The sequence below is a fragment of the Nomascus leucogenys genome, chromosome 21, assembly GCF_006542625.1.
Source record: "Nomascus leucogenys isolate Asia chromosome 21, Asia_NLE_v1, whole genome shotgun sequence".
NCBI classification, from domain to species: Eukaryota; Metazoa; Chordata; class Mammalia; order Primates; family Hylobatidae; genus Nomascus; species Nomascus leucogenys.
The window spans coordinates 76,927,333-76,944,151 of record NC_044401.1 but is presented as its reverse complement, the minus strand read 5'-3'; the positions used below and the strand labels follow the sequence as shown (position 1 = coordinate 76,944,151).

General features: G+C 37.7%; 1 protein-coding gene and 1 long non-coding RNA gene across 3 annotated transcripts in view; one reads left to right on the top strand and one right to left on the bottom strand.

The window, feature by feature from the left end:
- Positions 1-16,819, top strand: part of SYNPR (synaptoporin) — a 340,637-nt gene that overhangs the window by 321,960 nt on the left and 1,858 nt on the right. For both annotated transcript variants that reach the window (XM_003273653.3, XM_003273652.3), the window contains one exon: positions 10,888-11,079. In XM_003273653.3, the coding sequence (XP_003273701.1) occupies positions 10,888-11,079 (192 nt within the window). The remainder of the gene's footprint in view (positions 1-10,887; positions 11,080-16,819) is intronic.
- On the bottom strand, positions 4,943-12,437 carry LOC115832133. The gene is made up of 3 exons (XR_004027574.1): positions 12,426-12,437; positions 5,834-5,912; positions 4,943-4,953 (listed from the first exon to the last, which is right to left on the bottom strand). It is a non-coding gene; the product is annotated as an uncharacterized LOC115832133 (long non-coding RNA).

Genomic DNA, 16,819 nt, shown 5'->3' with positions numbered 1-16,819 from the left:
CTGGTTCTGAAATGCTAAATTTTCTGTCACCAAAGATGACCCCCTTTTCTATACCCCAGGGTGATCCCAGACACCCAGATTCATACTATTAATTACATTTAGCAAAAAATATGTTTGCTAACAGCAACTTATGAGAAGTGAGGGCAACAAACTAAATGGAAACAAACCACCCAGCCAACACTAAACCAGGCTGCTTCCTTGATTGAGGAAGCTGTTTCTTGGTTCACTGAACAGATACTTAAAACATATTGCAGAAACACATCCAGGTTTCATGTCAAAGTTCTTTAGGTACCGATTGAGATGAACAGCTCAGAGTACATTTATGAAACATGTAATGAACTACGGGCAAATAAATCTCTTAATACTCTTGCCCGCAGTTTCTTCATGTGTAGTATAAGGCCAGTGATGCCTCCTCTGACTATTTTTGGGGTTTTATGGGACCACATAGAACACAAGTATGAGCGCCTTTTGGAAGCACTGAAGCACATTTTGAAGAGCAGCCTCTTCACACTATGGGAATAAATAACACAAGAAAAGTGAGCAGAAAAGGTCTTCAAAGGCCTAATGTATGTATGATAACCTAGAAGGAAATGTTAAAAATGTATCTTCCATATCCACACTATCTCTGTTAGACAGACAGGGAACATATTTGTAAACAATTGGATTCTTGTTTGAACCATCAGAAGGAATTCACTTCTCAAGTGTGAGCCATTTACTTCTCCTGATACTACTTAGGCAGACCATTACATAGCATTAAATAAACGAATGAGAAAGTTACCCCATATTCAATTTAACTGCAAGCCTTCTGCTTAGGTCATGCTAGTACAGTCATGTACCCCATTATGGATGTTTTGGTCAACAATGAATCACCAATAATATATGATGGTGGTCCCATTAGATTATAATGAAGCTGAAAAAGTCCTATCCCCTGGTGACATCATAGCCATCATAATGTTATGGTAGCATAATCACTCTATTTTAAAAATTAATTTAGTGTAGTCTAATCATACAGAATTTATAAAGTCTACAGTAGTGCACAGTAATGTCTGTCCTAGGCCTTTGCATTCAACTTCCAGTGCTGCAAGCTCCGTTCATGGTAACTGCCCTAAGTGTACTATTTTTTATCCTTTATACTATATTTTTACTGTAACTTTTCTGTGTGTAGATGTGTTTAGATACACAAATACTTATCATCATCATGTTACAATTGCCTGCAGTAATCAGAACATTCACACGCTGTACAGGTTTGTAGCCTGGAAGCATAGGCCATACCGCATAGCCTAAGCATATGGTAGGCTAGACCATCTAGGTTTGGGTAAGTGCACTCTATGATGTTCACACAGTGATGAAATCACCTTTTTTTCAGAATGTATCCCTGTCGGTTAAGTGACAGATGACTGTATTTCATTAATACTCCTCTAACGCATGTTAATCTCCCAATATAAAAATTCTAGGCTCCAAAGCCTTGGACAACCATCTCCAGCTAGAATTTAAGATATTTTATTTTTACTGTATAGTATTTATGCTTGCAATTTTCTTCTATCTGTGAGAAGCTATATTGGTTTAACATTTATAGTACACATATAATTTCTAAGTAGTACAATAATTTCTAAGATAGCTATGTAAAAAGCATAATTTGCTTTAAATGAAATATTAAGCAATAACACAGGAGATATGTGGACAAAATCAAAATTGTTTAGGTAGTACCAAACTGACTAAAATTTAGAGAACATCAGTTAAAGTTATTATTCACATAAAATATGCCAAAAATCATCTTTCTCCCAAATTTTTGGAAAGCTTGTGATACGCTGTGGTAGTCAAGCCAGCCATTAATTATAAGGAAAGTATTTAAACTGTCTATGCTTTAGTTTCCTCATAAGTAAAACGGGGATAATGTAGTACCTATGTCATAAGATGAATGATGTTTTTAAGCACTTAGCAGAGTGCTGGTGTACAGGAAGCACTCAGTAAATACGGACAGCAGCTACTGCTGCTGCTCCTAAAACAGCCACCAGTTCTGGAGAGCTTCTGATCTCCTCTCTGCCCTTCTACATCATGCTCTGTGCCAGGGGGGGACAGGCATGGGTCAAATCAATGGGATCCCTGCCCTCTGGATACCAGCTGGGTTTGGCCAGTGGGGAGCCTCAGCAGGAGGCGGGACAATGTAGGGAAGTGGTGTGAGGTTCTTTGTTCCCACATCTCACTTTCTGCAAGGTATCCTCAAACTCAGGTTTATGCTTAATATGGTTTGGCTGTGTCCCCACCCAAAATCTCATCTTGAATTTTAATCCCCTAACTCCCATAATCCCCATGTGTCAAGGACAGGACCAAATGGAGGTAACTGGATCATGGGGGCAGTTTCTCCATGCTGTTCTCATGTTAATGAGTGAGTCTTATGAGATCTGATGGTTTTATAAGCATCTGGCATTTCCCTTGCTTTCACTTCTCCTTCCTACTGCCTTGTGAAGAAGACGCCTTGCTTCCCCTTCACCTTCTGCCATGATTGTAAGTTTCTTGGGCCTCCCCAGCAATGCAGAACTCTGAGTCAATTTAACCTCTTTCCTTTATAAATCACCCAGTCTCTGGCAATTCTTCATAGCAACATGAGAAAGGACTAATACAATGCCCAAAGCCAAAAAATACAGAAGTTCAGGCTTATATATTCTTCAGAATTTTTGACCTAGTGTCCCCTTCACCATACTTTGCTTAGTTAAAGAAAACCTGCCACAGCCGGGTGCAGTGGCTCACGCCTATAATCCCAGCACTTTGGGAGGCTGAGGTGGGCAGATCACCTGAGGTTGAGAGTTTGAGACCAGCCTGACCCACATGGAGAAACACCATCTCTACTAAAAATACAAAATTAGCCTGGCTTGGTGGCACATGGCTATAATCCCAGATACTTGGGAAGGCTGAGGCAGGAGAATTGCTTGAACCTGGGAGGTGGAGGTTGTGGTGAGCCGAGATCGTGCCATTGCACTTCAGCCTGGCAAAAAAGCAAAACTCCGTCTCAAAAAAAAAAAAAAAAAAAGAAAAGAAAACCTGTCGTGAGGCTACTGTCTGAAACCCTTTGATGTAAAAATTCTCAATTCTTTTTTTTAACTTTTATTTTATGTTCAGAGGTACATGTGCAGATTCGTTGTATAGGTAAATTGCATGTCACGGGGGTTTGGTGTACCAATTATTTCATCATCTAGGTAATAGAACCCAAAAGGTAGTTTTTTGATTCTCACCTTCCTCCCACCCTCCACTCTCAAGCAGACCCTGGTGTCTGTTGTTCCCTTCTTTGTGTCCATGTGTATTTTAATTTTTCACTCCCACTTTTAAGTGAGAACATGCAGTATTTGGTTTTCTGTTCCTGTGTTAGTTTGCTTAGGATTATGGTCTCCAGCTCCATCCATATTGCTACAAAGGACATGATCTCATTCTTTTTTTATGGCTGCATAGTATTCTGTCTTGTATATGTACCACATTTTCTTTATCTAGTCTACTGTTGATGGGCATTTAGGTTGATTCCATGTCTTTGCTATTGCGAATAGTGTGGCAGTGAACATACACATACATGTGTCTTTATGGTAGAATGATTTATACTCCTTTGGGTATATACCCAATAATGAGATTGCTGGGTTGAATGGTAGTTCTGTTTTTAGCTCTTTGAGGAATCACCACACTGCTTTCCACAATGCTTGAACTAGTTTATGCTCCCACCAACAGTGCATTAGCATTCCTTTTTCTCTGCAACCTTGCCAGCATCTGATTTTTTGTTTTGTTTTGTTTTTACTTTTTAATAATAGCCATTCTGACCAGTGTGAGATGGTATCTCTTTGTGGTTTTGATTTGCATTTCTCTAATGATTAGTGATGTTGGGAACTTTTTCATATGCTTCTTGGCCATATGTATGTCTTCTTTTGAAAGTGTCTGTTCATGTCCTTTGCCCACTTTTTAATGGGGTTCTTTGTTTTTTGATTGTTGATTTAAGTTCCTTATAGATGCTGGATATTAGACTTTTGACAGATGCACAGTCTGTAAATATTTTCTCCCATTTTGTAAGTTTTCTGGTTTACTCTGTTGATAGTTTCTTCTGCTGCCCAAAAGCTCCTTAGTTTAACTAGTTCCCATTTGTCAGTTTTTGTTTTTATCGCAATTGCTTTTGGTGTTTTCATCATGAAATCTCTGCCAGCTCTTATGTCCAGGATGCATTTCCTAGGTTATCTTCTAGGGTTTTTATAGTTTTGGGTTTTACAGTTAAGTCTTTAATCCATCTTGAGTTGTTTTTGTATATGGTGTAAGAAAAGGGTCCAGTTTTAATCTTCTGCATAGGGCTAGCCAGTTATCCTAGCACCATTTATTGAATAGGGAGTTCTTTCCTCATTCCTTGCTTTTCTCAATTTTGTCAAAGATCAGATGGTTGTAGGTGTGTGAAATTATTTCTAGGCTCTCTATTCTGTTCCACTGGTCTATGTGTCTGTTTTTATAACAGTGCCATGTTGTTTTGGTTACTGTAGCCTTATAGTATAGTTTGAAGTTGGGTAAAGTAATACTTCCAGCTTTGTTCTTTTTGGTTAGAATCACCTTGGTCATTCAGGCTCATTTTTTCCAAATTAATTTTAAAATAGTTTTGTTTTAATCTTGTAAAGAATGTCATTGGTAGTTTGATAGGAATAGCATTGAATCTATAAATTGCTTTGGGCAGTATTGCTATTTTAACAATATGGATTCTTCCTCTCCATGAGCATGGAATGTTTTTCTATTTGTTTGTGTCATCTCTGATTTATTTCAGTAGTGTTTTGTAATTCTCATTGTAGAGATTTTTCATCTCCATGATTTGCTGTATTCCTAGGTATTTTATTCTTTTTGTGATTATTGTGAGTGAGCCTGTGTTCTTGATTTGGCTTTCATCTTGGATGTTATTGGTGTATGGAAATGCTACTGATATTTGTACACTGATTTTGTATCCTAAAACTTTGCCGAAGTTGTCTGTCGGATAAAGGAGCTTCTGGGCAGAGACTATGAGACTTTCCAGGTACAGAATCATATCATCTGCAAAGGGGATAGTTTGACTTCCTCTCTTCCTATTCGGATGCCTTTCATTTCTTTCTCTTGCCTGATTGCTCTGGCTAGGACTTCCCATACAACGTTGAATAGGAGTGGTTAGAGAGGGCATTCCTGTCTTGTTCTGGTTTTCAAGGGGAATTCTTCCAGCTTTTGTATATTCAGTATGATGTTGGCTGTGGGTTTGTCATAGATGGCTCTTATTACTTTGAAGTATGTTTCTTCAATGCCTAGTTTGTTGAGTATTCTTAATATGAAGGGATGTTGAATTTTATTGAAAGCATTTTCTGCATCTAATGAGATGATCATGTGGTTTTTATTTTTATTTCTGTTTATTTGGTAAATCACATTTATTGATTTGTGTATGTAGAACCAATCTTGCATCCCAGGGATAAACCCTGCTTGATCATGGTGAATTAGATTTTTGATGTGCTGCTGGATTCAGTTTGCTAGTATTTTGTTGAGGATTTTTGCATCTATGTTCATCAAGGATATTGGCCTGATGAAGAGTGTTTTCTTTTTTAATTGTGTCTCTTCCTAGTTTTGCTATCAGGATAATATTGGCCTCATAGGATAAGTGGGGAAGAGTCCCTCCTCCTCAATTTTTTGGAATAGTTTTGGTAGGAATGGTCTCAATTCTTTATGCATCTGGTAGAGTTTGGCTGTGATTCCATCTGGTCCTGAGCTTTTACTGGTTGGCAGTCCTTGTATTACTGATTCAATTTCAGAAGTCATTATTAGTCTGTTCATGGATTCATTTTCCTCCTGGTTCAATCTTGGGAACTTTCCAGGAATTTGTCCATTTCTTCTAGGTTTTCTAGTTTGTGTGTATAGAGGTTTTCATAGTAGTTTCTGAGTAGTTTCTCCACTCCATTTTTGTGGAGTCAGTGGTAATATCCCCTTTGTCATTTCTGATTGTGTTTATTTGGAACTTCTATTTTTTTCTTTAAAAGTCTAGCTACCAGTCTATCTATCTTATTAATTCTTTCAAAAAACCAACTTTAAGATTCATTGATCTTTTGTATGGTTTTTCACATCCCATTTCCTTCAGTTCGGCTCTGATTTCAATTATTTCTTGTCTTCTACTGGCTTGGAGATGGTTTGCTCTTGTTTCCCTAGTTCCAATAGTTGTGATATTAGGTTGTTAATTTGAGATCTTCGCAACTTTTTGATGTGGGTGTTTAGTGCTGTAAACTTCCTTCTTAACACTGCTTTTGCTGTGTCCCAGAGATTCTGGTATGTTATGTCTTTTTTCTAATCTTTGAATCATTTATTGACGTCTGCCTAGATTCCATTATTTACCTAGAAGTTATCCAGGAGCAGGCTGTTTAATTTCCACCTAATTGTATTATTTTGAGTGATTTTCTCAGCACTGATTTCTATTTTTATTGCTCTGTGGTACATGAACGCGGTTGATATGATTTTCAAAAATTTACTGAGGATGGTAAAAATTCTCAATTTTAATTACATTATTATTTGATCTAATTAAAATCTTGTTGCTGTTGTAAGGGCAGATTTTGCCATGTGAAGTTTTGTTTGGGAAAACCATTGGCCAGTGCCTTGATCATTTGCTCTAATTATAAAATGAGTTTTTACATACATAAGCTTATGTAAAAGAAAAGTAATCTCTAATTCTACCATTGCCACTTGATATATTCTTATGTAATGTTATATACATCAGTATATATTTTTTAACAAAATTGGGATCGTTTTATATATTCCTTCATTCATTCTTTCACTCAACAAATGTTGATGGCACCTCTCTGCCAAGAATCAGAAGTGAGCTAGGTAGTCAAAATCCTTGCATCCATGGAACTAAGATCTTATTGGAAGAAGTAGGCAAATAAACCGTTCCAAATTGTGAAAAGTGCTGAGCAAAAAAGAATAAGGGGATAGAGAGAAAGGTTTAGTTTACATTTTAATTGCAGGGCTCAGGGAAGTCTATCTGCGGAGGGGACCACTAATGAGGACCAATTAAGGTGATAAAGCAGGTCATATGGCTATAAGGGATAAGAAAGGAATTCTGGGCCAAGGGAATAGCAAATATGAAGTCCCTGAGGCAGGAATGTGCCCTTCTACACAATGGCTCTAAGGGATAGGAAAGGAATTCTGGACAGAGGGAACAGCAAGTGCAAAGGCCCTGGCCTGTGTGCAAAGGTTTCCACACTACTATTTCCACTTCAGTCTATCAGAAACATTTCCTCTTACAGCCATTCATTTCAGAAATATTTATTGAGCAGCTGCTATGTGTTAGGCACCATTCTTTGTGATGGGCAGACAGTAATGAACATCATAGGCAAAAATCTGCCCACAAGATACAAGCAAGTAAATATACAATGTACCAGTTGGTGAACATGAAACTGAGAAAAATGAAACTGGAAAAGGAACATAGGGAATTTAACATAGGATGCTATTTATATGTGGTGGGCAAAAAAGCATCATGATACAATGAAATTTGAGCATTGATTTGAAGAAAGAAACAAGAAGGAGCCATGTGGGTCCCAATGGATGGGAGTGCTCAGGGTAAAGCTTTAAGCTACACATGCTCTTGGTGAGTTTGAGCAGCAGACAGAGGGCCTATGCAGCTGGAGTGATCATAGGTCCCTGCTATGGGGCATGTAGGCTCCTGCTCCATAGCCTTATATGATTTATATTATTGTTGTTGCTGTCGTTATTGCTTTTATTCGTGATATGAAAGTTTACATTTATTTGTCACTCACTATTTACCAGGCATTGTGCTAAACATTTGATTTATACTAACTTATTTTATCCTCACTATCATCCTACAAGAGGGTTACTGTTATTATTTCAACTTACAGAGAGGTAAACTGAGGCCTCAAGTAGTCTAGCAAATGGACACATGGGTAACAGGTAGTAAGTTTCAAAGTAAGGACTAAAACCCAGGTCTGCCTAATGACAAAGTCTGAACTTTTAACTCAGATAAGAGAAACTTAGTTATATTACTGATGCCTCTTTACAAAATGGCACTAAGGGATAAAAGGTTGAACCAGCTTCTTAAAATAACATATTTATTCCAAAGACATAGATCCTTGACTTCAATCAGAAGCTTGTTTATGGGAAATGACTTCTTACTATTTTTTATATTTAAATTAAGCAGGACCTCAAATCCTTTTTTTTTTTTTTTTTTTTTAGTAATGAGATCTCATCCTGTTGCCCAGACTGAACTGGCTGGAGTGCAGTGATGCAATCGTAGCTCACTGCAACTTCAAACTCCTGGGATCAGGTGATCCTCCCGCCTCAGGCTCACAGGTTGATAGGACTACAGTCATGCCCCACCATGCCCAGCTAATTTTTAAATTTTTTGTAGTGATGAAGTCTCACTGTGTTGCCTAGGCTTGTCTTGAACTCCTGGGTTCAAACAATCATCCTGCCTTGGCCTCCCAAAATGCTGGGATTATAGTCAAAACCAACTTAAAAAAACTTTTTAGTGTCTTAGTTTTAAATAGGAAGATCAGTATTCCATAAGGCAGATGGCCAGGCTTAGAATCCTTGCTCCTCCACTTATTAATTCATGACTTCAAGCAATTTGTTTAACCTTTGGTGTCTCCATTTCCTCAACTGTAAAATGGGGTCAGGATTGGTATCTATTTCATGGTGCAGTTGTCAGGATTAAATGAGTCAAAACATGTAAACTTGGAATAATACTTGACACATAATAAGAACTCAATAAATGTTACGTATGAATATTATTATTTGAACAAATAAATCTAACATAGTTTTCTCCCATTTCCAATTGAAAGGTCTTCACATGACTATTCTTTAAGTGTTTCCCCATTCTATGGGCCTTTCTACAAGTCTATTTCTAATTATGATGAATATAAATAACGAAAACCATCATACTATAGGTAATGCTTTAAGGTAACTGTGGGCCCTAATTAATATGTAATATCAAGAGAACAGAGCCCATATTTTGCATTTTTTAATCCTCTGTAAGACCTTCCTCAATGCTCAGCACATTACTCAAAAATTTCTATTTGAATAAAAGCATGAATGAATGAAGGTACCAGACTGAACATGAACAGAAAGTCATGATTTGACACAGTCAATCTGGCTTATTTATTTGTAACTATTCCACTAATTTCAAATTCAGACCCAAACAATTGAGTTTCTTTATTCCAAATGTTTGTATTACTGTTGAAACAGCTGTAGATATTGTATTTGTTTGCTTATTTATACCTCTCTACCTCATCTCAGAAAGGCTCATAAGGACATTTAAAAACCAGGGTGGAATTGAGTGAAAATGAAAAGTAAAAAGAAGAAATGGAATACAAAACAAAATAAGGAATCAGGTTCAAATACCCATGCCATCAAAACCCTATGAATGGGTCACACATTGGCCCTTAGTTTTCTAGAGCCAACATGAAAAAAAAGGTAAACTGGTGAGTTACATAATTCACAACAGCCACTGGATGGAGTGACTTGCAGAAGATTCGGCCACTCTTAGTAGTGAGACCCTCCAGAACATTCTCCACAAAGATCACACCTAACAAATGTCTGGCACCACAGCATCTTTAGAGTGTAGAAGTTCCTTCAGTGTAGATCATGGGATCATGATGAAAAGTAATTCAGCCACACCGTGAGAGCAAGATACAGAGCAAGTCAGATGCACTATGCCCTCGGGCAGGAAAGAAACACATGCCAAATTTTCTACTTGAGGAGGTTATTATTAAGAACAAAAGGGCAAACTGTTTCTATTGGCATATCAAATATACTTTTTTTCTCTCCTGGTCGGCATTTTTATTATTTTAGATAAGCAGCATGCAACATTTTTACAATAGTCAAACATATATATAGTCAATCTGAATTTTTTTTATACTATGTTCTAATGGTCTAAATCTTAGACATCTCTCCCACCTGCCACCCCATCCGAGTCATGAGGGAGAATGAGAGATGTAGCCCTCATCATCAGAAGTTTGGAGATGGTCTCTACAAAACTCATCCCGTTACATCCTAGAAATTTCGTTTGATATGCATAAAAGCTTCTTTCCCCTGCGAACAGCAGATGATTTTCAGGGTCAGACAGACGTAGATTTGAATTCTGGCTCTGCAACTTTCTATGTGTACCTTATATCTGTGAGTTTCAGCTTTCTCCTCTTTAAAATGGGCATAAGAATACTGTCTAATATGATTATTGTAAGAATAATTTTATAGAAAACCTCTCACCCATAGCAGGCACTCAAAAACATTACAGCTCTTATTGTCTTCCACATAACATAGTTCCACAATGGTTAACATATTGGTTAACCAATAACATATAGATAACACATTGGTTTGTTAAGTGAACAAATGAAAGAATGAATGAATGAATGAGTGAACACTGCCATCCAAGAATCTTAAACAATTAGCAGATCTGTCTAAAGGTTTGGAATCATGACAGCTTGGTGGTTAAGAACTTGGACTCAGTATTCAGGTTGCCTGGACTTGAATCCTGATGCCATCATGAATTATCTGTGAAGTCTCAGACAAGCTTTTCAACCATTCTCTATCTTAGTTTGACATCTGCAAATAGGATGATGTACCATTCCTTACAGGGATGTTGTAGGAACAATTAGGTGTGGGTTATAAAGTCCTTAGCATCATTCTTGGGATAGAGTAAGCATTTAATAAATATTACTGTTATTATTTATTTTATAGAAAGATAAATACAATATCATAAAGCTTTCTTTTATTTGTTTTTCTAAATGTTTTCCCTGTTTCCAGTGCTATGGGATTTTAAAATTTTCCAAAAGGCAAACCAAATAGTTATATAAACAAATCCACTTGTTTCTAGAACTCACATTTTCTTTTACCATTTTCTATTCTGATTTGTTTCTGTAGGACTTCATTGTCACTGTAGCCTTTTCGTTCTTGTGGTTGGTGGGTTCATCAGCTTGGGCAAAAGGACTGTCTGACGTCAAAGTTGCAACAGATCCCAAGGAAGTATTGCTACTAATGTCAGCTTGCAAACAGCCATCCAACAAATGCATGATTGTCCACAGCCCTGTTATGTCAAGCTTAAACACTTCTGTGGTAAGTATTTTTCATCTGTGCTTTACTGTTCATATCTTTGTTTGCCAGTGAAAATAGTAAGAAAAACATCTCAGAAGTCATCCTGAAAATTGTTGCCTACAAAACTAGGCCAATCGAAAGGTGAGATACTTCACCTCAGGTGCAGGATGATCACTTGGCCCTCAGGTTTTTTATTGTCAGAATCCATCATTTGTAATGTTGCCAATTAAGGAGTTTTTATTAAGAACCCCGCAGGTATTGGCAGCTGCTGCTTAGGTGACAGTCCAGTTGAAACTCTAAGCCAGAAGCAAATATAAAATCTGAACTTTGGCCAGATGCGATGGCGCATGCCTATAATCCCAGCACTTTAGGAGGCCAAGGTGGGAGGATCACCTGAGATCAGGAGTTCAAGACCATCCTGGCCAACATGGTGAAACCCCATCTCTACTAAAAATACAAAAAAAACTAGCCAGGCATGGTGGCTCATGCCTATAGTCCCAGCTACTCGGAAGGCTGAGGCATGAGAATCACTTGAACCCCAGAGGCGGAGGTTGCAGTGAGCCAAGATCAGGCCACTGCACCCAAGCCTGGGCAACAGAGTAAGACTCGGTCTCAAAAACAAAAACAAAAACAAACTGAACTTTAAGGTTGAAGCCAGACAAAAGTTAAAAGGAATATTTGAGCGCATACAAGTTCCTGGGGAGAAAACGCTGTTCAAGCCACATGTAGTTAGAGTACACCCAACTGATTAGAGAAAAATACACAGACCTAGTAGGATGAAAAAAGAAATTCATAATGTAAAAAAGTACTTATAATAGCCATGGTAATTTTTGAATTTTCTCCATGCTTCTGGTTTAGTTACTTTATAACTTTGGAAAAGCTGCACTGTATTAGTTGAACAAAGTCAAATGTTATCATCAAGAGTACGGCTCTTACAAGAAAAGAGAAAATCTGACAGTTAGCAGGGACACTAAATTGGATTTTTAATTTATAAGTATAAGAACTTGTATTATTCCAAAGAAAGAAGCTGTATCTGAGAAATACATAAGCAATAATGGCAGCAAAAAGCAGCAGTTATCGAAGAATAGAAGGCTCAGCAGTGTTTGCTGAAAGAACATTCTTTAGCACACCCTAGAAATAATTATCTTTGCTTCAAGATTAACCTGTGTTTCTACAGCTTTCTGAAATTCAATCTGCGAAGGCACTTAAGAAGAGAAAAAGGGTTGCTACTCTGACTGGACTGTGATTTCTGCTTTGGTGAGATAGTAAACATGAAAATAAACTGCATTAGGGTCTCACAAGCATTTTTGTTCATTGCTGACCACACTTGTAAATGAATACTTTGAGGTATACATTACCATATTTACTTATACTTCTGTAGTTTATTTATAGACAGTATTTAATGAAAGCTATTGCAACCCTGATCTCAAAATCTAACAGGACAAAGATAAAATTGCTTGATATGTTTGTTAGTTTAATAACTAAGCTCCCAATAAATTATGACATTCTGCATGGTTCTTCTAATTCCACTTCTGATATATCTAATAATTTTTAGACTAAAAGATAGAAATTATGAATGAAAAACAATGTGATGTGTCTCCTAAAACCAAAATAAAGAATGAATTGAAACCAAATAATGTGATGTGTGTGAAAGGACAGGTCCAGTGGTGGTGTAGTGATGTATCCATATCAGTTAACAGTCTTCTAGTTCCTAGTGACAGAAAACTCAATTCAAACTGGCTAAGGCAAACCAATCCTCACATCCCTAAAGTCTGTTTTTGCTGTCCACTTCTGGTACCAATGTTTGTATGCATTAGAATAATCAAAGCTGACTCTAACTACAACAGGAAAAAAGTATTTGGAAGGATATTAAGTAGCTCATACAACTTGATGAAACCTGAAGAAACAGGTTCTAGAAAGAGCAGAATCTAGAGCAGAATGAGAGTTCTAGATGTTCATTACCAAATAATTGTTTCGTACAGTTGCCGTTAGTGGAAAGTTTTACCTAACCTTGCATTGCTCTGCTCAAAATGCAAAGCTCCAGGAGAGAGCTCAAGCCATTTGACTGAAACTTGGCTCTGCAAAGAAAGTCAGATTTCTATTACCAACAGCAGGGGAAAGGACATTAATCAACCAAAACACAATATTTTTATTACAAACTGTTTGGCTTCAAATCATATTGAGCTAGCTTATGCAAAAACTGAAAATAGTTGGAAAGACATTAAAAGTGTGTCTTCCCAGGGCAAAACCCAACAGCCAAGAACTGGAAGACTGTCAGGAAGCTGGACAGTTCTTATCCTCCATCTCTCATCTCTCTTTCTTTCTGCATCCCTGTCCCTTTCTGCATGTTTGTTACATTATTCCCTCTTTTCAGATGAAATTTTATTTCTTTTTTTTTCATCCACACAGCAGAAGATAGCCACTCTACAGTTTCTAAGTTTATATGTATTTTTTAAAGAAATGGCTTGGACTGAACGAAAATCACTCAGGTCCAATTGCAAATTTCTGGTAGAGAGAATCTCTTTTGCCCACCTTAGGCCAGATGCCCACCTCAGTCTCATCAGTTATGAATAGAGGGTTTGGAGAATGCTGTCGTAGAAACATGGCTCAGAGAACACACTTTACTGGGCAAACATAGGTTTTGGAATAGGAGCCAGACACATACCACAATAAATGACCTCTACAAGTAAACGAGTCAGGAAATAATAGTAATATTCTCTACCTTGGTAACAAATTTACTATCTTCAAAGCACTTTGGCACCTATAATTTTACAGTAACATCAAAATGTAGGTAAGATATCCAGATACTACAAATACTGGGAGCTGAGGTAAACTGTCTAATCCTTAGTTTTATCATCTGTAAAATGGGGATAATTGTACAACAGACCTCAATACTGTTGAAAGAATTCAGTGAGATAATCTATAAAAAAAATACTTAGCATCATGCCCAGCTTATGGCAAATGCTCAATACATGTCAACTGAAAATGGCTACTAAAATACGATCATTCCTTAATGTCATACAGTGTTAGAGCCTAAATAGAGGAGGAAGAAATAATGTTTTTAAGTCTCTAAATTTCTTTCAAAGTTTCACTGAGCACAAAGAGTTTAGCCGTAATTTCAACTTCTGCTTCTCCAGCTTCACTCCAGACAAATCTTACTACATCTTTTTAGACAATCTAGATCTTGTCTCCCCATTTTTTGCATGTTATGTACAGTGTCTTTCAATCTCTCCTTCTGTTGTCCCCAAGTCTGAGCTTGAATCAAATTCTTACCCCAATTTCAGTTGCAACAAAATAGCAAAAAAGAGTTCAAGGGCCCAAGTGACCCTAAAATGTGCCAGCCAAGAGATCTGTGATGCTGGAGTAAAAAATCAGTACTTAAATATGCCCCTTGAAATGCCTTGTTTATTCCTTGATGTAGAATTTCCTTGATGTCCAAGCTTTTCTTCAGCATCCCTTTTAAAAAACCAAATAGTAACAAGCAAAAGAGAGAGATCAATAGATAGGAAATAGCTAAAATTACATCCCTGGACAGAGCCATGCCTGAAAAGATCCTTGATAATTTTTCCTGCTCTCCCCTCCCCTCCCCTCCCCTCCCCTCCTCTCTTCTCCTCTCCTCTCCTCCCTTCTCCTCTCTTCTCCTCTCCTTTTCTGTTTTCCTTTCCTTTCGTTTCCTTTTTTTCTTTTTTTTTTGAGACAGGGTTTTGCTCTGTCACCCAGGCAGGAGGTGCAGTGGTACAATCATAGCTCACTATAACCTGGAACTCTTGGGCTCAAGGGATCCTGCTGCCTCAGCCTTCCAAGTACCCCTTCTGAGTACCTGCGACTATAGGCATGTGCTAACATGCCCAGCTAATTTTTTTTTTTTAAGAGACAAGGTCTTGCTATGTTGCCCAGGCTCCTCAGTAATTTTTTATACTCATATATTGACATACACTTCTAAAGGTGCAATTTAATCAAGATCCCCCTTTTAATGGAAAATATTCTGGTTACCATACACATGGTAAAATGGTCCTGTATGCAAATTAGAGTCTTGTCAGTAATTAACTAATTTATTTTGTTCAAGCAACTACTATACCTTATTTGTGTTTTGTATGTCCCTCAGCAGGTAGCCTAGAGCATGGCACAAAATAGGTTCTCAATTAGTGTAAAAAGGAAGGAAAGAGGATGCAAGAGGAGAGAAGGAAGAAGGAGGGAGGTCTGGATAAACCAGTCTTTAATTAGATTGGTTGGTGGCCTAGAGAGTTGATTTTGGCTATTGTCTCAAGAACATCATCTCATTGTTTATGCCTCAGTTCAATTTATGCTACAGTAAAAAAAAAAAAAAAAAAAAAAGGCAGCAAAATACAATTCACGGAAATATTTTAGAAAATAATTCAGAGCATAGTTTACCATTTAGTAAGTATTTGCTAATGTGTTCAGCACTGTCCAGCTACTTTACACACATCCTCTTTAATCCTCCCAACTGTCTTCCAAGAAAGGAATTCTTGTCTCCATTCCATACAAGAAACAAAACAAAAACAAGAATGAAGTCTACAGACTAAATGCCTTGTCCCAGGTAGCAGGGCAAGAAAGTACAGTCCCCAGGGCACTTTGATTTCAAAGCCTATAGAGATTACTCCAAGACTAAGATTCCATTCATGTGCTGCTAAAATGTTGAAATATTTTGATAGTCTCAGCTCCGAGTCTCCAAGTCCCAGGTTCTTGACTACACCAGTGCCCCCTCTGCCACCACTACCCACAAGCCACTATGGATCATCTCACTGTCCAGAAACCAAGGGATAGATTTTGACGCAGCAAAGGACTTCCAGCACCCTACTCCAGGACCGTGGCCACTGCCCCAAGTCCATTTTGATTGCTCAGCGTTGTGCTAGGGGGTGGTGATTAAATATACTTTAATGTTATCACAGCTTTGCATTATACTACTGTTACCTGTCTCCATTAGGGGGCTGTTAAAACAGACTGCCTGTAGTTAATTCCCAAGTCAATCAACCAGCCTTGGAAAAGGCTGCAGAACAAGCCATGGAATGAGGACTTCTGTTTGGGCCTCATGCAAACCGTTCTGCTTCCATCAAACCTTAGGCCCTGGGGAAGCAACACCCAGTCCTCTGACTCACTGACACCCTCCTGGAGAGTAAGAGGAATTTCCATAGGAAAGTTTCACATCCAGTTCTTAAGAAAATATTTTACACTTCTCTGAAACCTGCACTTTATTCATAGTCTGGTTTCAGCATTCACTTATCCCTGTGAGAGGCACAGAAAGTGCAATTATTCAAGCAGTCAACCGCTCAATATGCTATCATGCATATGCTTACTTGCATATCACCTGTACCATTGCTTACCCTATATTTTTAATTGACTCACTTTCTTTATATGATTACAATAAATGGAAAAGCAAAAGCAGTATCTCTAACCATAAAGAGAAGATAGCCTTATAAATGAATGCACCATTATTAAAGTGAAAATTCTCAGCCCTGTGCCATCTGGAAATAATCTTACACACCATGAAGGATACTTTATTTGGAGAATAAATGATGCCTTAAGTAAGGTTTCCCAGTTATGGAACCAGAAGAGAGTTTGGATCACAGATCTACTACTCAGCAAGCCACGTGACCTTAGACAAGATTTCCACATCTTTAATATGGGTATGACAATAGCAACTTTTTCTGAGACTGATTCTTAGAGCAAGTGGATTGATACACATAAAGCCCTTTATGTAGTGCCTGACATGTAGTGCATCTAATAAAGGTCAAATATTCTA